The sequence below is a fragment of the Xyrauchen texanus genome, chromosome 48 (genome assembly GCF_025860055.1).
Source record: "Xyrauchen texanus isolate HMW12.3.18 chromosome 48, RBS_HiC_50CHRs, whole genome shotgun sequence".
In the NCBI taxonomy this organism is placed as follows: domain Eukaryota; kingdom Metazoa; phylum Chordata; class Actinopteri; order Cypriniformes; family Catostomidae; genus Xyrauchen; species Xyrauchen texanus.
Window position 1 is genome coordinate 20,520,191 of NC_068323.1, and position 24,108 is coordinate 20,544,298.

Here is a 24,108-nt window from a genome sequence, read left to right on the forward strand (position 1 = left end):
AAGTTGGAGGCGGAGCAAGTTGTTACATATTAATGAAGACAAGCATTTAAAAAAAAATGTTTTTTATTCATTCAGCATAAGAGGAGTAACATGTATTAAGAAATTAAATAGGGCACATTTTGCATTCATATTTCATTCCTTCATGTGCTTGAAAAGCGTGATGCACATTTTATGAATGATTGTAGGGAAATATTTGATTTGTTGAGTGTTAAAGCTGGCACGAGTGGAAAAAAAAATCTGAAAGAAAATGTTAGGGACCATGTATTTCCCTGTAAAATCAGTTTCCAGAATAGTTTTCATGTCTTCTGAGCTTTATATGAAGGAAATAAAGATCGCAAGAGCTGCTGAGAATGACAGACATCACACTAATCTGAATGAAGTCTGTGTTTATCATCAGTGGAAGTATCTTTAAAAGATCAAATTGCAATCTGTTGAGAATGAAAGTAAACGCACATAAATCATATCAATGTGGCAGTATATTAACAGTTTGTAATATCTTCGTGGGTTTTTCATAACTGTTTTTAATGACTCATTCATTTTTACTGGCATGCAAATGTGAAAGATTAAGAAGTTTTTGCCGCGTGCGACGAAATCTGTCATTGGCAGTTTGTTCACAATTAAAAGCACATTTTGACATACTGATGGAATAGCAGTGCTATCTACAACAGTTTGTTTACTATAAACTTCAGCAATAATGTCATAATTAGGGATGGGTGATATACAGTAGGTAATATATATATATTAGGGCTGTCAATCAATTACATTTCTTTATCAAATTAATTACATGGTGTCCCGATTAATTAATTGCATATACAAATATTTGCTGAGAAAGCCCCTCATATAACAATAATTCAATATATAAAGATTATACATATTTATATCAATATATAATTATACAGTTATCTTTAAATATTTAAAAATGTTATATATATACAGTGAGGAAAATAAGTATTTGAACACCCTGCTATTTTGCAAGTTCTCCCACTTGGAAATCATGGAGGGGTCTGAAATTGTCATCAGTAGGTGCATGTCCACTGTGAGAGACATAATCTAAAAAAATCCAGAAATCACAACATATGATTTTTTAACTATTTATTTGTATGATACAGCAGCAAATAAGTATTTGAACACCTGTCTATCAGCTAGAATTCTGACCCTCAAAGACCTGTTAGTCTGCCTTTAAAATGTCCACCTCCACTCCATTTATTATCCTAAATTAGATGCACCTGTTTGAGGTCGTTAGCTGCATAAAGACACCTGTCCACCCCATACAATCAGTAAGAATCCAACTACTAACATGGCCAAGACCAAAGAGCTGTCCAAAGACACTAGAGACAAAATTGTACACCTCCACAAGGCTGGAAAGGGCTACGAGGAAATTGCCAAGCAGCTTGGTGAAAAAAGGTCCTCTGTTGGAGCAATCATTAGAAAATGGAAGAAGCTAAACATGACTGTCAATCTCCCTCGGACTGGGGCTCCATGCAAGATCTCACCTCGTGGGGTCTCAATGATCCTAAGAAAGATGAGAAATCAGCCCAGAACTACACGGGAGGAGCTGGTCAATGACCTGAAAAGAGCTGGGACCACCGTTTCCAAGGTTACTGTTGGTAATACACTAAGACGTCATGGTTTGAAATCATCCATGGCACGGAAGGTTCCCCTGCTTAAACCAGCACATGTCAAGGCCCATCTTAAGTTTGCCAATGACCATTTGGATGATCCAGAGGAGTCATGGGAGAAAGTCATGTGGTCAGATGAGACCAAAATAGAACTTTTTGGTCATAATTCCACTAACCGTGTTTGGAGGAAGAAGAATGATGAGTACCATCCCAAGAACACCATCCCTACTGTGAAGCATGGGGGTGGTAGCATCATGCTTTGGGGGTGTTTTTCTGCACATGGGACAGGGCGACTGCACTGTATTAAGGAGAGGATGACCGGGGCCATGTATTGCGAGATTTTGGGGAACAACCTCCTTCCCTCAGTTAGAGCATTGAAGATGGGTCGAGGGTGGGTCTTCCAACATGACAATGACCCGAAGCACACAGCCAGGATAACCAAGGAGTGGCTCTGTAAGAAGCATATCAAGGTTCTGGCGTGGCCTAGCCAGTCTCCAGACCTAAACCCAATAGAGAATCTTTGGAGGGAGCTCAAACTCCGTGTTTCTCAGCGACAGCCCAGAAACCTGACTGATCTAGAGAAGATCTGTGTGGAGGAGTGGGCCAAAATCCCTCCTGCAGTGTGTGCAAACCTGGTGAAAAACTACAGGAAACATTTGACCTCTGTAATTGCAAACAAAGGCTACTGTACCAAATATTAACATTGATTTTCTCAGGTGTTCAAATACTTATTTGCAGCTGTATCATACAAATAAATAGTTAAAAAAATCATACATTGTGATTTCTGGATTTTTTTTTTAGATTATGTCTCTCACAGTGGACATGCACCTACGATGACAATTTCAGACCCCTCCATGATTTAAAAGTGGGAGAACTTGCAAAATAGCAGGGTGTTCAAATACTTATTTTCCTCACTGTATATATATATATATATATAAAATAAAAAATATTTAGATAATAAAAAATATTTAGATAATTAAAATGCTTTACATTCTTGTGGTAGAAGAGTTAATCATTGATAAAACAAAAAGTGGTTTTAGAATACAATGTATTGTTTACTACTATATTATTGATCATAAGTCAATCATTGGCACACAGTTCACAGCAATCCATTTCACAAGTGAATTTGTCAATCAGTTTGAGATTTATTATGAGGGCTTGTTTAAGGACCCGTCAATTTACACCTACGTGAGACGTCTCGGGTGTGTTGTGTCATAAACATAAAATGTTTAGTTCACTGTTTCAAGTTAAATATAGTTTAATACTCAATCTTTAAACACATCTTGAGATCCCTTAGATCGCATTTGCGCTCCTTCAAGTGTTTTGAACGCAAGAATGTAACGCATGTTTGTGTTGTTCTGCCTGCTGAAGTGTTTTGTTCACTGTATAAACTGCGTGTTGCTCATACAGCTGAAATTTCACCTACTGCCCTCTGGAGTAAACAGGTGGTACTACAAGCTTGCATTTCTCAGGAATCTTCCTTATTATGGTGCGATTAATTGCGAAAAACATTTTTACGCTTTATTTTTTGTCAAATTAATCGCACTGAATTAACGCGTTAAATCGACAGCCCTAATGTATATATATAGGGTTGGGGGGGAACGCAATACATGTAATGGGATTACGTATTTAATATACAAAATATAAGTAACTGTATTCCACTACAGTTACAATTTAAATCATTGGTAATTAGAATACAGTTACATTCAAAAAGTATTTGATTACTGAATAGATTACTTTGCATTTTATTGTCATTTGTTTCATTTAATATTTAGTCCTTTCAGAAGGAAAACATTTATCCATATCAATGATGAGATCCAAAGTGCATTTGAACAGCGGTGAAACACTTTCTTATGATGTGTTACATTCATACGATCAGACAGTTTAAAGCAGAAGAAATAGAAATAAACTTTGTGTAAATTGTCAGCTTTATGCTAAGCTAAAATGCTATTTCTAGCCATTTTACACGCACATGTTACCAGACACGAATATATTACAACCCTGTAAATATATATATATATATGAGAACTGAACAATACAATGAGAATTGTCAGTTTTAAGTTCAGTTCAGATTTTTCACAAACTGAACACAAGGAAGAATTATCCATCCATCCATCCATCGTCAACCGCTTATCCTGTGTACAGGGTCACGGGGGGCTGGAGCCTATCCCAGCTAACATTGGGCGAAAGGCGGGGGGTCCATCGCAGAGGAAGAATTATATTGAATATATTTAATAACATACACCAATTTAACAATACATAATTAAATATATACACATTTATAATATTTATTTATTTTTTCTAAAACATTGAGATTCCCAAGAAAATGTATAGTGATGACTCAAACAGATTGTCAAATCATTGTTTTTACTGCTACATTGAAAAAATAAAATAATACAAAACACTGATTCACCTAAATGAACAAAACATTCTTCCAAATATTCACAAGGTTAAGGTAAAATGTTATATTTTCAACTAAATCATTTTAAATATATTGTAAACGTACAATATATTGCCTAGCTAGACTCCCTTGGTATTATTGCTATATTAAATTATGTGATTCTTTACATGATGGTGGCAGTTTCGAGGTGAAATGTCCACTGAGGGGCAATAAAAGCAAGTTACATTTTCTCCCAAACAGAGGTTTTAAAGATTGATAATCTATAGAGTTTAAATAAACAAAACCAACCTCCCTATCTTAAACCTAAATCTATCCGATAGTATCATAAAAAGCAAATGTGAAATGAAAAACATAATTGCTGAAGTAACCATGTCGTTTTGTGGTGATTCTATGACACTTTCGGCTCATGTGTCAACTTGCTTGCCCTTAATGACTCATAAGCTGGTCCTTTGCATCACAATTGCAGCAGTTGAAATGCAAAAATGGTGGTATCCTAACATGATCCTATGAGTCCAGGCTGCACTCAGCCCTAGTCGGAATATATCTGTTGCTTAAGAAGTTTCAGTACAGTTTAACATTTTGAAATGTTCAGGTAGGATTCCTTCACCAATAAATATTCAGCATCATCTCCTGCTGTATGAGCTATTTAAAAGTTAAATGTTTGCTTGTGAGTGTGTTTACCTTGCCGTGCATGAGCAGTCGGAGCGTTAGAGTGATATTCATGCCTCCGTCTCCAAAATCCTGCTCACAGTTCATCCTGACGTAAGAGTCAAGCCCAGGGAGACGCATGAAAGATGCTCAACGGATGATGGAATGGGTGGGGAGGAGGGGGGGAAGGGAGTCAGGACTCTCTCCTTCCACTCACTTTTCTGAAACGAGAACACGGCAAACATAAGTCAACAACTTAATACCTCATAGCCTAATTTAACATCTAAATGTTAGTTTAACCAGGGAACTGATGCAACGCATGATACATGTAACCTTTTTAGTGTTATTTCGTGCCACTTTTAAGCTTTTTATTTTCAGCGACAGGAAACTGATGATATGAAATGATGCACAGAAGAAGACAAAAGAGGATCTGGTAATCCCACACCCTCGGTGCCACTGCTCCAATGACCAGACATTGTATTAAGAGGAGCGGAGGGATGACACTATTAGCACGTGCCGGCTTTTGTTTGCCTTGATAGGAGTCTGCATGTCTCCCAGCGGTAAATAAGTAGCTCTGTGATGAGCCATGTCATCTGTTCTTATGTGCAAAGTAATCAGTTGTTAAGCATAGACACGCATGACGTGACACAGGTTTAACAATGCCTCAGCAGCTGAATGATGACAATGTGGTGTCCTGTTACAGCAAACCAATACCAGTATCACCAAATAAGCCGTTAGCACTATAAGAAGAGTGCTCGCTAACATGGTTCCCACTGAGTTTTTCATGTTTTTTGTTGGCGGCCCAGATGTAGTGAAGTTGAGTAAGAGAAGCTAACAGTTTCAAAGACTTATTCTTTTGGATAGAGGAAATTGCTGGTTTTGTGCTTGCCGTACCTCTGAAAGACACACTACACATGCCCTGTTGAGACTGTCTGTTGGCTTTTTTAGGAGGTGTAGTGTACATTCAATTGGGAAATTTTAAGGGACAAAAATGATACATTTGCCATAGTATTTCATAGTATTTTATGCACGACACCAGTAGGTAAGGCTCAGAATAGTGGCCATAAGTGCATTTTTCATACTAATTTTGACTTGACACTGTGTTTTAGAAAGAAAGAAAAAACTCATTTGGAAGGAAGGAAGGAAATAAATGTTAAATATGGTTAAAGAAACGATATAGTGTCATGAAAACATTTTGGAAAATTTGTGAAATATGACACAATGGTCAAAGACAACTGTCTGATGCGTTCACCCATAGACCAAGAGCTAAAAAAAACGAAATAGTTCAGACAGAACACAAGTATGGCTCCTCTTTGCAGGGACAGTTGGATGATTCAGAAGTTATTTTATTCATTTGGAAGAAAGTTTAAAAGGCAATTCATAAGGAAGGGAGGGAATTTATAAGGGAGGAAAGAAAGAAAGACAGAAAGACAAAGAAAAAGACAGACAGAAAGACAGAAAAAAGAATTTGTAAGGAAGGAAGGACAGAAAAGTGGAAGGAATAATGGAAAATATGTATGAAAGAAAATAAGTGGGAGGAAAGAAGGAAGGAATGAACATTGAATGAACGAACGAACGAAGTAAAAATGGAAGGAAGGAAGGAAGTGAGAAAGGACCACTGTAAATACTAATAGTAGTCTCAAATTATAAAAAAAATATTTTAAGTAAGTTTACTTAAGTAATGTAAGTTTTTACTCTTCTTACTAGTTTGAATTAAGTTACTTTTACTCTCTAAATCCTAAAGTTGTCATTAATAAAAACATTTAAGTAGTCCTAACTAAACATTACTTGAAATATCACTTTTTGGGATCATACCTCATAATACATACATTCTTTAAACTTTGGCTTTGAGTACTACTAACTCAAAATTACCAAGTAAAAAACTGCAATACCCATAAACCCTTGCGCTTGAACAAATTATGTTTGTTTGGTCAAAACAATGGCACTTAGTAAAATTATATTTTTTTAATTTAAAAATGTATTTAGCTTGAATTCTTATGACTATTTGTTGTAGCTGGTTGATTATTGAGATATTTGGGAAGTCACCATGAGGGTCATTAATGTTACCTCTGGTCCACTTGGATACTTGGTTAAGTTTAAGCCATTCTTTTTTACTCATTTGTACTTTACAAATGTGCAGATTTATGTCCAGTGCGCCATATGGCTAACCAAGTGTCTAGTCATAATTTCCCTTATATGGTATAAGACATGTTATAACTAGGGATGCACCGAAATTTCGGCCACCGAACATTTTCAGCCGAAAATGACATTTTTTGTTTTTGCCGGAAGAGAAAAAGGGCCGAAAATATGAGCCGAAAATATATGCCTCCCGCCCCTCATTGCTCAGGTTTCACTCTCGATCAATCTAGCATTTATCACGGCGCTACGAATCAAAGGCCGATGTCAGCGGTGTGGAAATACTTCAAACAGTACCGCCGCTCCCTATACGCACCAATGCACCAACTCCCTAGGGGGGCACCAGAAAGTCCACCGGCTGCCCTTACTCGCACGTTATATGTTATCCAAGGACCCGAAAGCAGTTGCGGAACACAGACAATCACTTCAAGCTCATATCACGCGAACGCGACAATCCTCTTGACTACTACATGAACAAAGATCGCGGACTGCACGCAGGTATTTATCTGCCCAAACACCAGCACAGAGAGAGAGAGAGACTTAGTTTTAGTTCTATTACTGCTGTTTTGCACAATAATTTTATATTAAAGTATAAATATGTTTACATGAACAGAATAGAGGCCCTCTGCCATTCTGTGTTCTGCCTGTTGTTTTCATTAAATGACTGTGTAGCATATTTCAACTTGTTGTATTTGAAGATGCTAGCCTAGAGCTGCTAAGTTCATTACTTGACTGCTGTTCTGCTTATCATTAGAGTTTTCTAGAACATTACATATATTGAATAATTGGTGAAAAAAAAAATCTGTAAAATTTGAATGTTAAAGAACTGAATAAAGAATAATATATTTAATAATGTTTTAATATATTTTCTGTCCAATTTTGGTGCGTTACTTTCAATAAAAGTGTGATAATTTTATTGGTTTGTAGTTTTTCAATTCAGATGAATTAAATTCATGAAATTAATTAAAAAGTACAATATTAATACAATTATTTAAAAAAAAGTTTTTTGAACATTTTCGGCTTTTGGCCAAGTGCATCCTGAATTTTCGGTTTCGGCCCAGAATTTTCATTTCGGTGCATTGCTAGTTATAACCAAATTTAAATAATCAAATCAAAACAATGATACTCTTAACTCATCATAGATGTGTTAAGCTTGTAACTAGTAAATGTTACTTTGAAAATGACATTCAGTTTACGTGAGCCAAATAAGTATGTTTACTTAGAAAAAGCATGAAACCGATTGCCATGAAAAATTTAAGTAAGGTCAACTAATTTGATTTTATAGTGAAGTATGGAAATACATTTGTAGGAAGGAAGGTAGAAAGGAAAGAAAGTAATTTGGAAGACAGGAAGGAAGTACATTTTCAAAACTGATTGGCAAGTGTTTTAAATTGAAATAATAAGCTCTTGGCTCAAATGTGAAATTCATGTGGAATAATAGAGGAACTGCAACAGCAGAATGCAAATGAAAAATTAGCTTGAGCACGTTGATGACTCCTAAAAGCAAACGTTACAACATCTGCTCGCCCTGCAAATCCATCCTCAGTGCAATTTCGAAAATCTACCGACAGGTTAATTAAACGCACCGTTATTCCACACTGCTCAATTACAGGTGTGGATGTGTGTGTCTAGATAGCATCAAAAGCCATCCAAAATTTGAACAGGGCGACAAGTCTACTAAATCGGTTGGGGCACCAAAAAAGTAGGTCACAAATCCAAAAAGATAAGCAAAGTGACACAAGACACATCAGTAAGGCCATCCACTGGGTGTGTAGGCATTTGGAATGTGTCATTTGGATAATCATGTCTACGGGTGGTGATGGTGGTGTGTACATGTCATTAGTGCAAAGCAATCGTTACTTGCATCTGTCTCATTTTTTCACTTCCCTCAAGGTGAGCCAGCAAACAATTAGAAGAAAAGACAGAGAGGAAAGAGAGATAGATGGTGCCTTGTGGTTTACACCTGTGGTCACCATGGTTTTGCCAGGAAGCAGGATATGTTCAAAATCTTTTGTTGGTCCTGGAACAATATTCCTGTTACACAATCTCCCTAACCAGTTCTAACCCTAATCCCAGACCCGATCCCTCTCACATAGCCAGACGTTTGACTTGCGGTATAATTTCTGGTCCATATTGCTGCTTATTCTGGCAAAGAACCATTCACTTAGACAGGACGAGAACGTAAGATCAACTTGTTACACAACACAGAACACAAACTCAGGATTCATTCAAAGCATCTGTATGCAGGCAGGCGTGCTGGGTCAAGGCTGAGCGCTGCTATTTGCATTGGTCTGTTTCTCTCTCTCTCTCTTTCTCCATGTCTGACGTGCAACTCAAATACACACCCTGCCAGTCAAGGACGTACATGCTAATGTGTCAGTTCACTGCATGCACCCCAACCCCCACCTTCACCCCATCAACATTCATAATGGTGCATTCCATGAATACATGCACTGTTACAGGCAACCACCAAACCAAGAATGAAAGGGATGCCCCAGACAGACCCAAATGATCACTTGTGCCTTTGTGAATACTTGGCCGTTTTATTTCATACTGCATTGTGTGGTGCTGTTTTACATACCATGGTTATTTAAAGGGGCCTTATCCTACAATTTGTCATTGTACTTCAGTTTTACGTGACCATTTTTCACCCCCCTTTCTTCATTCTTTAGGCCGTAACATTTGGTGCGGTCCAATCAACTGTTAGGATCCTCCAAAGTGCACTTAATGGGGGATTCCAATCCAAAGGGAGTGTACATATTCAGTTGGAAGGGCCACACTCCAGGGAATAAGTACCAATATTTAAAGAATTAAATGAAAGATTATTATAAAGAATATATTACATAAGAATAATAATACAGTCATTGCAAACCATCAGAATATTGATGTAGTGTAGCTTCAATGAATGGTAAAATAAAATAAACAAACCAGGTTTGAGATGCTGTCATTTGAGGAGCTTTATTCACCTCAGATTTGCTTTCTAAGCGGTTGTGCACGAGTGTAAAGTGCACAAAATGCAACCATTACATCCATTATCATGAAAATTGGTCCTATAACAGTTAAGACATGCATTTTCTAAAATAACCGCATAAAATGTATTTTATTACAGTATATTAAAAAAGCAACAGTCATGTAACTTACGTTTGCCGCTTATAATTTATATTTGCAAATTAGCTTGTGATTCACCGAAAATGTTTGCCAGAAGTTTGCAGCTCTTGAACCTGCAGCAAACCGTTGGAAACAATGGACAATTTGCCGCAAATCTCATTTGCATGTGAAAACGATCCGTGACAAATTTGCCGCCATTTCGGCATGAATCAAGGTAGGTTCTTTTTTTGCATTTATATACATTACGCAAGTATCTTGTGTCATTGTACTTGAACCCTGTTGCGTGACTCAAGCGTTATCTGCAGGGTATTCCAAATGAACTACATTGCGACTGGCCCAAAATTGTGTTCGCTGTCTTTTGCTGCATATCGCGGCGCCGTTTTGTGGTCCATTCTGCATAACGCGGCGGCTCATTTTAGCTTATCTCGTCCCATTTCGAGGCAGACCCACCGGCCCGCTCGGTTCTCCCGATGGGCAGTCCGCCCCTGATCCCTGAAAAAAACCCGGTATGCCAAATGACCAGTCCAGCCCTGATCGGAACGCACCTTTAGTTTACGCAAATACTTGTGTATGCTAGGTACACAAGCTTGATTTCATGAATTGTTGTGCTCCAAAAAGTGTCAGACCGCAATTTGTTATACGTTGCAAGTAAGAGTTCCATTCTCAACGTTGCCGCAAGGAGCACTCTGGCAGACATTATTGTGAACTGTTGGATTCTACGGTGGTCATCGAGACATCTACTATACTGTCCTGTTGGAGCAACATTTTAAAGACAACATTGCAGAGCAAGTTAAAGTCAATATATGTATAGCAACTTACCCGAATAATAACACATCCAGTTTAATGGCACTGACTTTTAAAGGTAACTCTATTGATCCCCTTGAGTACTGTTACCACCACAGTAACGCAAGAACGTTATTCTCGCATAGCATCTGCGTACTATCCTAAAGTATGTTTCTCGGCTAAGAATTAGTTTTTTTTGCAACTGTATTTTAAGACTTGCACTGCAAAGAAATAATTTGCTTACAGAGTATTTTTATCTTATTTTCTACTTTTCTTTAAGTATATCTTGCAGGGCTAGTCACACCGCCACACACAAACACACATGGTCGCTATTTAAAGCAGCAGAGTGTAGGAAAGAAACATGCGTCTGCTTTTACAGGGCTTTGCCATCGCACATAGAAAAAACAAGATCATGCCGTTTTGCCTTTCCTCCCTCCACCCACTCCATCCATCCGCACATCTCTCCCTCCCTCTCCTTCCATCATTCATCCTGCGCTCATGATCACTATAATTATGCTGAGTGGGGTAGCAGAGGCGTTCAAGAGCTCTAGAAAGAACCAGAGTTCTCCACTCTGAAGTGCGTGTGCTTAAGTAAAAAGCAGTCAGACTCAATTTAGACTGATTTCTTTTGTGACTGTTGCATCACAATCATATATTATTACGTTTTGTTACGATAATTGCTGGTGCTTTTGCATCTCTGCAACTGATGCCAGGATAAAATGCGAGAGCGGGCGTGTTAAGGATGAATTTCTAGTGATGGGCGGATTTTATGATCTCTGCTAGTGAGTTTCCTCATTGACACCTTGCGCAACTACAACAACTTAAAGGTCAATAAATGTAATTGCGAGCCCCTGAGGTAAAGATAACGTAACACTATCAAGTAGTAGAGAGTGTTTATACTTTCAAAGACTTCAGGTGTGTTAGCATAACTACAGTGTTGCTTTGGGATCTGGAGGTAGGGGCGGAGCCAGGAGTTTTTCAAAGGGGTAGCCAGGCAGGGGCAAGCGATCAGTCTATGGGGGCAGCGTTTTCATATCGTCAGACTATGGGGTGGGGGTGAGTGGATACAATGACACCTGGGATGGAGAGGTTTGGCAAACTTGGTGTGCACACATGTTAAGTTTGTACATTTGTACAGGGATGATTTCACCTCTAAAGAACTAAATTGCGCCTAAAAAATTTCGGAGCGAGTGGGGTGGCCAATGGGGTGGCCAGGCTTCAGTCCATGGTGGCCACGGCCACCACTGGCTGTAGGGATTTTAAAGGAGTAGTTCACCAAATTTTTTTAATTATGTCATTATTTACTCTGTGGTGTCGTTACAAACCTGCACACTGTTATATTTTTATGTGGAACACAGAAGGATACTTTATTGTCTCACAATTATGACTTGATAACTTGCAATTGAGAAATAAAATAGCAATTACGAGAAATAAAGTGTAAATTGTGAGCGAGAAAGTTGCAATTTCGTGAAATAAGCTCGCAATTGCAATATATAAAGTCTGTAAAACCTATCCATTGACTATTGACTGACTATATTCATAGAGTAAATTACAAAGTTTATATCTCGTAATTGCAAGATATAAAGTCGCAATTCTGCGAAATAAAGTTTAAGCTCACAGCTGCAAAATTATTTCTCGCAATTGTGAGTTTGCCACAAAATTTCAACTTCATGTCTCAAACTTGCCAGTTTATGTCATGCAATTACACCTTTAAATCTTGCAATTATAATAAATATAGTCAAAATTGCTAGCTATAAAGTTATACTTTCATTTTGTGATATAAACTTGCAGCTGCGTGATTTAAACTAAATGGCGGGTTCATATCTCACAAGAGATAAATAAATAAATACAATTTCAACTTAGAATTGTGACTGTATATCTTGCAATTATGTGAAATAAAGTCAGAATTGTGAGATATAAATTCAAATTGTTTTTTTTATTTAGTTTTTTAGCTCGACAGACACAAAACTATAATTTTATGCAATAGAACTAGGTGAAGATCGTTCAAAAATTCTCCACAGAAAAAATAAAAGCAAATGGGTTGAAAAATGGGAATGAAACGAGGGTGAGTAAAGAAGGACAGAAAGTTTATTTTTGGGTGAACCAGCCCTTTAACCAACAGTTTATGTGGGTTGAATTTAAGCACACACTGAAGTGACAGTTCTTTTGTTGCAGTGATCGTATTTACTCTCTCGCTTCATTTCTTTATGTTCCTCTCTCTCGGTCTTCACAGAGAGCTAAGTGCGCAATGCAGGGAGACGTTTGCTTTGTGAAAGCAGCTCTGCCGAATGACTGACAGCTAAACAGCATCGGTGACCTTGGCCGCCGAGGGGCTCGGGCCCGTCAGAGATTTATGTGACAGGTCTGAAAACAACACGGCAAAAGGAGTCAGACCAGTCAGCGAGGACTGGAGAGGGAATCCAGCATGCTGCTGACAACACCTCAATGCCACAAGTGGCAAATGTGCAGTGGTGCACATGGGAAAACATGGTAAAAATTGGACATGTGAAGTTGATACCTTGTAGAGAAGCTAATTCTACTTGATCTAAACGTTTAAAAATGCTTTTGATTTTACACACAGTATTTTGACAGTTTTTTTTTATAATTTTTTTTATAAAATCAGTTGATTAAGATGTTACAGCATGAAGCATAGGACTTTTAGGAACATAGTAAATGTGTCTTATCTCATAAAATCACAGCATAACTGCATTTTGAGTCTCTTCAAAAGAAAACACATGCCACACCTGATAAAAGAGGATTAGCAAACATACTACTGACCTCAGATCAGTGACCAAGAGCTGCTTTCATAAGCATGGAATCTGAGTTGCTGTTTGCACAAGAACAGTGGCTGCAGAGTGCTGGGTAATATTCAAAAGCTGGACTTTGAATAGTCGAAATCTTCTGCAGCTGTTGGACATAAATAAAAGTTCACAGAGTTAATTCAATATAATTCTAAATGAAACCTACAGTGTAGTTTCTCAAGTTATATTTTTTATTTCTTTTTTTATGTGGATGAGGTACTGTTGATTGTCTGGTGCTCGGAATTACTTCTGTTGCCTTTACAGTCTCTTATTACATCTACAGAGATTTTCCTTAATGAGTGCATTCAAATCATTTCTATCGGGAAGACACGCAGGCTTGAGTGAGGTTTAAGATGCCATTTATTTGATGAATATAAAACAGAAATGCAATGTCTCTCTGTGGCGTAGGCCCCATCTGGCGGTCCGAGGGAGTTGTACTTGGAACCGTCATATCCTACCCCCGTGCGGGATGGGGCTCAATTGGTGGTGGTGGGGTGGTGGAGGTTGCCGTGTTAGCACACTGAAACAGCAATGTGATAGATTGTGAGCAGACTAATAAAGCACTGGCTTACATGCGATTGGCTAGGAATTACCCAGCTAATGGTGTGATGATGTACAGCTGCTAGTCTTCCCGCTAGAACTACGCTGCACTTACATGTACTGAATTAAGCTAAAATAAACCTCAATAAAACTGTAAAAGGCAAGGGATACCTAAAGCCTAAAGCATTAGCAAGCTACTTAGCTTAAATTCTTATGAAAATATAAGGTTTATTGTCTTTGCTTATTAATATTAATTGTTATTGTTGGAGTATCATCCTATTTGTGTTTTTGAGTTTTAATCTCTCACACAAAATAGCAACAGCAAATCAAAAGCACTTAATGGCTAGTGCCGCCAAATAAATTAGGCTGCAATCTTTTATTTCATTTGAAGACAATTTCCTTGGCAAACTTACCCTCTCTATTCATGCAATTCATTGAGATAAAATGCAGAATAAAACTTGACACAAAACAGACTTTTAACACATAAAATGTAAACTTTAGTTAGCTACTTAGCTTATGCTAATTATCATTTTGCTAAGTTTTTTAAATGTGTGTTCTAAATATCATCCATATCTGCATTTCTTGGAATTAGATTTGGCCTGTGTGGGTAGCAGGATCTTGTGTACAAAAGAGAAACAGACAATTACAAAGACTGCATGGCTCTGCCACCTAAAGCCTCTTTTGCATTTGAAGACATGTTGGTCAACAAACATACCCTAATCATGCACTGTATAACACTAGAACAAACCTGTATAAAACTGTGTTACACACATCCCGAATTCTAAACATTAGCTACTTAGCTTAGCTAGCTACTTAGCTCAAATGCTTACGCTAACAACAGTTTTATTGTCTTTAGATTTTGCCTCTGATGGGCTTCAGGATGTCTCCTACAAAAGAGATATGGGCAATCGGATGAAAATACGAAAGTTCCCAAATCATGCACTACATATAGCTAAAATAAACCTAAATAAAACTGTAAAAACTTTTAGCTAGCTCCTCAGCATGAATGCTTAGATTTGACCTCTGATGGGCTTCTTATGTTAGGACGTCTACTACAAAAGAGAAAGTGCAATCACATGAACATTCCCTAATCATGCATAACATATTGCTAAAACAAACCTGAATAAAACTGTAAAAAGATTTAGCTTGCTCCTCAGCATAAATGCTCATGCCAACAACAGTCTAATTGTCTTTAGATTTTGCCTCTGTGGACTTCTTGTGTCAGGATGTCTCTTGCAAAAGAGAAGCAGCCAATTAGAATGACTTCTTTGTGGCTTGTGCCACCACTTAAATTACTTCTCAGTAACCTGGTGGTGGAATTACAAGGTTAGCGCAGATGATGCTAATGTCATGATTCAATCAGTCAGTGGACGGATTATGATGTGTGTGAGAATAGCCCATGTGGGGAGCATGAAGTGCGCCTGTCCTGACCTCTAATCTAATCCCCATAGTTTTCCCCTCAAAAATAAAGTATGACTCAGATGGCCAATTAGCATGCACTTTTAAGAGTGGTCTATTTATTTTTTACAATTGTATTTTTTAAAGCAGAAATGACTCGCAATGTTGTTGAGGTTACTGATGCATACTTGGTCATAGCAAGTGGTTCCAAGAGTGATGAAATTGTAATTTTGTACATAAGTAGTTAACAAAATTAAACAAAACCACTAACAGCTAGCATATGAATGAAAATGTAAAAATCAGAAAGACTTTTTTTTTTGGCCAGTTCTGCTCAAATTTCCAATCATTCACTAGGCATCGTCAAGACGTTATCCTGATTGTTTTGCTGTCAAAAAAAGAAAAAAAATGAAAAACTTTTAGATGGATTATTGACATGCAAGTTTAGAGTGTGCAGGCCTATGATTCTCAATTTCAGATTATCATTCTAATATGTGTGTCTGAATTCTGGAATCTGATTCAAAATAGAAATAGGTAATCAAGAAGACATTGTGACTAGTGCCACCACCTAAATTGCAGTTTAGAAACCTGGCTGTGGAATTACAGGGTTAGAATGGATTCTCAAGTTGTGACTTCCTCCCTCCTTGAAACACACCTTAAACCAGCCTTAGTTGGTTGGAAGGCCAGCAAAAATTGATTAACACTAGTTTTGCAAGGCCAGGAGATCAGCTAACCCAGCTAAAACTAGCAAACCACTTTAAGCTTGTGTAACCGGTCTTGCTCGACCTGCTCCAAAAGCAATACAAACCGACGTCTCTGGCATGGGAGGAGGGCATGCTAATGAGCGGCAAAAGGCTACAGCCCCTAGCGTCAGTCGCTAGAGTGAGGTTTACACACACTGCACAGCACGTACCAGCTGGCTATCGTTACACTGGGTTTAGGGGGGATTTTTTCAGCAAGGGTCAATCAGAATCCCCATTGTTTGGCCCTCAAATGTAAAGAACAACATACAAATTGATGATTAGCATGTATATTTAGATTATGCAGGCATACATTTGTGTGTCAGAAGAGTTAAATAAATTACTTTTTAAAGCATAAATGAAACTATGTGAATAATTCAAAATTGTTGAGGCAAATCTGTTGAGGCTAGCTTACTCGACTGTTACAAGTGGACCACTTAAACCCAGAAGTAGAATTGTAATTTTGTACATAATAGCAGTGGTTAACAAAGTTAAACACAGAACCACTATTCCAACTGCTGGGACTAGCATATGAATATTTCAGCAATTACATTGATGCTTAAACCTAATCATGCTCTCTCATAATTTTTTTCAAATTTGTTGTAAAAGGTTCCAGCTGAGTGTCATTGCTGAATTAAATTTGTTCAGTGATCTCAGACTCTGAGCAAAGCTTGAAGTACAAGGACTGGGTAGGTACTTAATGAGTAGAGGCAATAACCTGAAACTGGCCCTTTTTGATTTAATTAGATGCTCCTCCAAGACACCAGAATTATTTATCCTTCTTGGGGCTCGATGTCTTGCGTTCCTGGCAGGAAACTCTATTTCCACTTCTCTTTTCTCAGTTCACATCTCCTAAGGCCACCGCCTGGCTGGCTTTCTCCTCTTTTGCCTGGGTGAAGGTCAGTGACTGAGAATATTGGCAGAAGAAAATTACCAGGGCTTGTTTTCTCATTCCAATCTCTGACCCAAGTTCTGAAGTGGCAAAGGATTACTGGCATACCCAAGAATTGCAGTGTAAATACAACAGAGATTGGAAAAAAGGACTAGAGGAACAACATTTAGGAGCTGGCTGCAGAGTTATTGGATTTTGAGTGTTTTGGAGCTCAAAACTGATGAGTTTAGTCTACCAGTTAATTGGACATTCGTAAGTGCTTCCTCTTGACAGAAGCCATGCTGCATGAGCTTGTAATTGCAACAGTGCAAGTTGGGGAAGCTACTTTGAAACTCTTGCTTGTCAAGCTGCAAGCTACCCATAATGTATAGTTCAACTACAGCCAAATTACCTTCTTGTATGATGCTGTTTTACTGCCACATTAAAAAAAATCTCACGAACAGAAATAAATATTTGAGAATAAAGTTGTTTTTTAATAATCTCATAATAGGTCTTTTACAAGAATAAAGTCATAACATTACAAGACCGTAGTAGTAACATTTGTAAAGTTTGAGAATAAAGTAAAAATTAGGAGATTAAACCAGTAATATTATGAGAATGTATTTGTAAGGGAAGGGAGGGGAGCATAAAATGTATCTATATACTTTATTTTCTACAACATTTCTAGTAATGAACAAACAGACAGTCCCACCCCCAACTCATGCTATTTGTTGAGTCAATGTTGTTTTAGTAGATGTCCCACAAGGACCCAGTGTCTACAGTTTTCGAATGTTACAGAATGATGAATTGTATTTGACACTTTCTTCTTGACTGTTAAAAATCAGATTTGAAAGATACCATATCATGTTTTTTTCATTACACAGAGATTATTAGGAAAACCTCACTTGATGAGCCAAATAAATAAAAAGAACTGCAATGCATCTTCCATTTAAATTAATTTGCGACTGATGCCTTGAGTTACCGTCACAATTGCTGCTTCTCTTTATTCAAGGGCTAGGTTGTGATATCTGAGCCGTTAAGGGCTTTGTCAGGCAGCCCTTCCAATGACAGATATGTTTCTCGGACATAGTAGGTTTAGGGACTTGACGCCTGAGCACAGTAGAGCATGGTGCTAAAACAACACTAGCATGCCACCCAACCTCCACACAGGGGTGGATTTCAGGACTGCTGCACAAAGCAGACTGAGCAAGGCTGTAGGGAGGGCTCTTGTCAGCTGAACAAGCAGAGCACTTCAGGAGTGTACCTTTGATCTTTAGTTTAGACTATATAAATGTAACATTCATTCATTCATTCATTCATTCATCTATGGGAAGCTCCTCTGCTGTTCCATGTTGGACTGCTGGACCCCCGAGGGAACCAGACATCTGGCTAGAATTAGAGGACAAACGACAGGACACCACACATTTCCCCTTGGACTTGCTTTTGCTCTACACTTCTGTAAAAACTCCACTGATAACCATATTTTGAATTGTTCAAAGTGCATAATTTGGCACCAGGTGATTTCGCCAAGTAGGACATATTTCTGGATCAACGTCAAAATGCACATAAAAAACATATGCTCCCTTAAGGTGGATATATTGTTTATTCAATCAGAAGACATGCGCATAAAGTATGATGAAAACACATTTACAGAATATATTTATATTGAATTTATATACTGTATACTGAATAAACTGAATATACTGATGCACATAAACAAAATCATGTGACTATGTGCTCTTAACTGCAAGAAGGTATATATCACATTTAATAAAAGAGCGACAAAAGCTTCAACATCCATTTAATTTCTCTTTTGCGTCAATTTCCCCAGAAGTTATGATTTAGGTCTCTTAAACACATGGGCTGGAAATTTTTCACATAAATTACATTTGTTACTTGGATGAAAACATGACTACTATCTGTTGCTTTCAAAACATTCTTTTGTTTGAGCATCTTGGCCTAGCTGGCATGTCACACATTTTGAATTCATGTGAGACCCTTCTTTTTAAGTTTTGAAGAGACTCTTAGTTTGATGTTTTGTATCTTCCTCTGTGATGTCTGTCTTTCTGTTCATTGTCCTAATTGTATCCCAGGTGTTCCTCATCTTCTTGTTAGCCCAGGTGTATAAATACCCTCTTGTTCTTTGTGCCTGGTTGGTTCTTGTTTGTACGTGGTGTGTTTTTAGTGGCATATTGCTGTAGAGGGTGTTACGTTTTTGAATGTTTACCTTCATTGTTGTTTCTTCTTTTGTTCACAATTAAAGTTCTGCATTTGGATCATCACTCCCGTTGCTTCCCTTCACACACCCTGACAGAAGAACCGACATACGCATTATGGATCCAGCAGAGCAGAGCAGATCAAGCGACTTTCTGAAGCGTCCACTCCTATGACGGAGTACTGCTTAATTTTTGGGAAATTGGCAGCTCAATTGAACTGGCATAAGAGATCCTTCGAGACCATGTTCTGGATTGGACTTAATGACCCTGTGAGGGAGCTGGTCCCTTCATACTGTGAACATCTGCCTCTGAAGGATTTTATTGCTAACATCATAAGGGCTGACCTTCTGCTCTCTACTCCAATGGGCAAGGAGATTTCTTCGAAAGAGTCCCTTTTGCCTTAGCTCCGGTGGTGCCATAGACCCCTTGATGGAGGCCCTCCGTTTCCTCTATGGTCCCAACCATTGGGGTCCCTGCCTCTGTGGTCCCTCCCTACTGTCCTTATCCTTTGGGGCTCCGCCCTCTGAGTCTTCCATGGCTCTGCCTCCTGAGAATCCTGCAGCTCCTTCTGCTGCGGCACTGCCCCCTCCGCCTCCTGAGGCTCCAGCTCCTGAGACTCCTGTGGTTCAGTCCGCTTCGCCTCCATTCGGACCTGCTCTTGATCTGCGGTCTCTGCCATTTAATCCCTTCCTAATATAGAGCTATTTATAGGGGGGGCAGATCTAATGAAGGACACATCTTTTCTAAAGTCTTTAGGTTAAACAAATTCAAAGATTGTCCATTGAAATACTGCACAAATTCTATATCAATTGCTTTTCAGCATGCTTGATTTTGCACGTACAAAATGCAAGTGTGTGTGTGTTCTAATGAAATAAAGACAGACTTCAGATTTATTTGCATTACAAAGCAGCCCAAAAACGACTACACTCCATCAAGACAAGGCAATCTGATTCTCCAAAAAACATTCTTCAGATAACAAAATTTACAAGAGGACTTTTAAAACCGAATCAATCTCAGTACCAGAGCTTCTTTTGCCAGAGATATAAATAAATGTAAATTATAAATAGTAATGCTTAATAAATGTGATTAAAAAATGTATTATGTTGCAAATGAATGTATCACATAGGAATCTCATTATTCCCTCAGCTTGGTTGAAGGGTAGAAACAACAAACCCAAGGTGTAGTAGACATATCCTAATATCCTGGATCCTGGTGTGATTTAATAAATGTACTGCTGACATTTATGCATCTTTTATCTTATTAGTATAACAACAGAATATCAGTCTTAAATGAGTTACAACATAACAAACCACCCTTACACAGTTCCAATTATAATAAGGGGACAAATTATCTAAATATATAATTGTAATTCAGGGAGGGGGTATGCAATGACAGGCACAGTTGTAGGGATGGGGATGCTTGTTAAGCCATATCACCCTAATTATGATTTACAGCTTTGTTCATTTAATGTGTGTGTAACCGTGTTTGATGGAAAAGTCTGACAGGCTGAATGGCCTGGTCTCATTAGTAAATGTCTTCCTTCATCTGTACCAAATAATGTAAAGCACTGACCACTATATACGATGGTGTCATTTGAGTGACCTTCCGAGTGTCTAAGCAGGGCCTGAGACTGGATCCACCATTGGTTTGTCAGCAATTATCAATGCCGATGAAGCAGATGAATTTGAGCTCAGTTGGGCTTGACAGTAGCATGAAGTGAAGTCGGACATGAATACACTGCATGCTTCAATGCATGGCTGACTTAAGATGTTCACGTGGTAGTGTTATTCAAACAGCGGTGTACAGACTCTTAACAAAGGGAGATGTTAGCCCTTGTGAATATACTGTATACGTTACTCTGTATAACATCCCAGTTTGTGGCATTACATTTCAAAGTTGTTTAAAATAAAACAACACCGCACCAGCTACACCTGACAGTGTTGACAAGACTATCTCAGCATGCTGTGTTGGGGAAGATCAAGTTGAAATTGGCTTATCAAGCTACACACTTCTAATGTAAAGTATTACAAATTTAAGGAGCTGAACTAGCTACCCTTTTGAGAAAGTTGTTGGCTACACTAAAACTAAGAAAAAGTAGCTAACTACATTGAAGCTAGCAGATACTAGCATGCAGTGTTGGGGAAGATCAAGTTGAAATTGGCTTATCAAGTTACATGCTACTCATAGTGTAAAGATTTAACATTTTAAGGAGTTAACGACAGTCTAGCTACCATTTTGTGAAAGTTATTAGCTACACTACAACCAAACTACAGTCCAAAAATACTCTTTTTTTTTTAAAGTATTTAGCTAATAAGAAAATGTAGTTAACTACATTGAAGCTATAATTAGCAGTGACTAGCTTGCAGTGCTGGGGAAGATCAAGTTGAAACGGTTATCATGCTGCACACCACTCATGATCTAAAGTGTTATTTGAAGTATAAATTTAAGTAGATCAACTACAATCATCACTTTTGAAAGGTGGTTAGCTACAGTAAAATACAGTATCTAATTATATTGAAGCTATGACTTGCATCATTTTAAGTCCCAAGAAGCTACCCTTTCGAAATATTGGTTAGCTAAACTACAACTTGCTAACTACAGTACAAATATGTTGGTACAACTTTATAAAGACCCCATGAAATGGCTTGAAGAGAGTGTATTTTTATTTTCTGTTGATATATTTCCTATTGAAACAGGAAGTTTGAGACAACATTCAAAGGGTTTCCGCTTTTTTAAATATCCACAACTGGTTAGAAAAAATTTGTACTAGTGAACTACTCTCACGCTGCTGAAAAATGTAGTCAAGTTTGTACCATTGCTGCTTTTATTTTTTATTTTTCCACAACACTACTAGCATGACTAGCGCTGGGCTCAGCCGCTGGGCTCAGCCGGCCCAGTACGGACATGCCGGCTGAGCCCAGCGCTAGTCATGCTAGTAGTGTTGTGGAAAAATAAAAAAATAAAAGCAGCAATGGTACAAACTTGACTACATTTTTCAGCAGCGTGAGAGTAGAGAGTGTCAGTCCATGTTTCGTCCGCTCAGTGAACACTCTGTCTTGGTCCGCAGGGACAACACAAATGTGTGTGTGCGCGAGACACATTTGGGGCCCCTAGACCTGATTACCTTAGACATTGTTGCCAGATCTGCCTCAATAACCCTCACAGCACATATTAACCCCCCCGACCATTTTAATGATCCTCAAGCTTTCAACAGCCATTGTGCTAATTCCGAGTTACAAGGGCTAACATAATGCTAGGCTTCCTGTGTCTGATGCAATTCACAAAGACAATGAGTCAAGATAATTAAGTCATCTTTTGGTTCAATGGCAAAAGCAGCAATTAGGGACTATTCTTTTCTTTGGCTTTTCAACACTGAAGTTTCTACTCATTCCATTTTCTCTCTTTTTTTAAGTTCAAACATTCAACCCTTTTGAAATGCCTGAAAGATCATGCTCAAACCAAAGTTTTTTAAGATTGGAAGTTTAGACCAACATTTGATCTAAAACTAGCTTGCCCATTTTTAACCATATCAAGCCATTTCTCAAATTTGTATCTTTACTGAAGTCATGAAATGCTGATCTTGTGTGACTGAAGTATATGCAAACAATTTAGTCTAAAAGTTCTATTGTTCACAGTGTTTGTTAATATAATGCAGCTTTTAACATACTAAAATGATGATCTCTATAAATGAAAAGCAAACCTTGCAAGGCTTTAGTGGTTGTAGACGGATAAAGCTCATTGACTAAAACAAAAATTGCAGTGCAATTCATAAACAATGTTGTTACTTGAGCTAATTTGCTGGTGTAATATTCAATAATGGTATGCTGCTGTAGTTGGTCACTAAAGACACAAGAAAAACCTTCTGTCTCATTTTGTTTTCCTTGATTAAAATCATAATTTTTTTTTCAGTCATTTTAATCATTAGAACCAGAACTCCCACACTTACTCTGACTATTAATCAGAAAAGAAAAAAACAGCTCTTATAATTACTCAAAATATGAAAGCCTTGAGCGGATTAATTCACAAGCTAATTAAGGGGGTACGATTTATTTTCAACGGGAAAAAAAGCGCCTCATGCAAAACATCTACTTTGCCTGCATTCTTAATGACATTTGCCTATATTTTAATGGATTTACCTATTAAAATCCACTTATTTCTGAATTTCCGTATGACCACAATGTTTAAATCCCACAAACATTGCAAACCACAGAACCCAAAAGAAACAAACCAGGGTTCAAATGCAGCTATGACAAATGATCTTTTAAAACAAGCGACCGGGGTAATATAAAAACCACATAAAACAAAATGAATTACCCTGAAATATCTGAAACATTCCCAACTATGTGACTATAGGGGCACGGAAACCCTTCTAAACAAATACGAGGCTCTGTCTCTAAGCTTAGTGTCTCCACCACCCAGACGACAGTGCCATGAGGGCTACACCAAGTCATATAAAAATACCCTTTAGACTGACCAAATGACACTGGAATGAAGCATGCCCTTATGGAGGTAACCACAGTTTCTGAGCTCAAACAGAATCATGACTGTCACAGTCGTCCATGACCGAAAGTGGTTTAAAAATGGCTTAAAGTCAACATGGACTCATGAAGTGTTGACACTTTTTACATTCTAATTAATATTTCATCAAATTGTAATAACTTGCTCTTCCTCTGAAATGACTTTGTTTGATGTCACAAACACCACAAAGGCTATACTGATTAATGTTAATCAATAGCCAAATTGTTTTAGGCTACAGTTAACGATTTGTACCATCCTAAAAGCTTTCCAATAGTTAATGCAATAATGTAATTATGTTAACATGAATTTAACTGAAGTTCAGGCAATACAAG

General features: G+C 37.9%; 1 protein-coding gene across 8 annotated transcripts in view; it reads right to left on the reverse strand.

Annotated features, from left to right (window-relative positions):
- The window catches only part of LOC127639373 (poly(rC)-binding protein 4-like), a 163,010-nt gene that overhangs the window by 51,711 nt on the left and 87,191 nt on the right, over positions 1 to 24,108 (reverse strand). For 6 of the 8 annotated variants that reach the window (XM_052121344.1, XM_052121340.1, XM_052121337.1 and 3 more), the window contains exons 2-3: positions 13,474 to 13,602; positions 4,702 to 4,889 (exon numbers count right to left, since the gene is read on the reverse strand). In XM_052121344.1, the coding sequence (XP_051977304.1) occupies positions 4,702 to 4,809 (108 nt within the window). In that variant the 5' untranslated portion in view covers positions 4,810 to 4,889; positions 13,474 to 13,602. The remainder of the gene's footprint in view (positions 1 to 4,701; positions 4,890 to 13,473; positions 13,603 to 24,108) is intronic. The other 2 variants (XM_052121341.1, XM_052121342.1) reach the window with 1 other exon arrangement.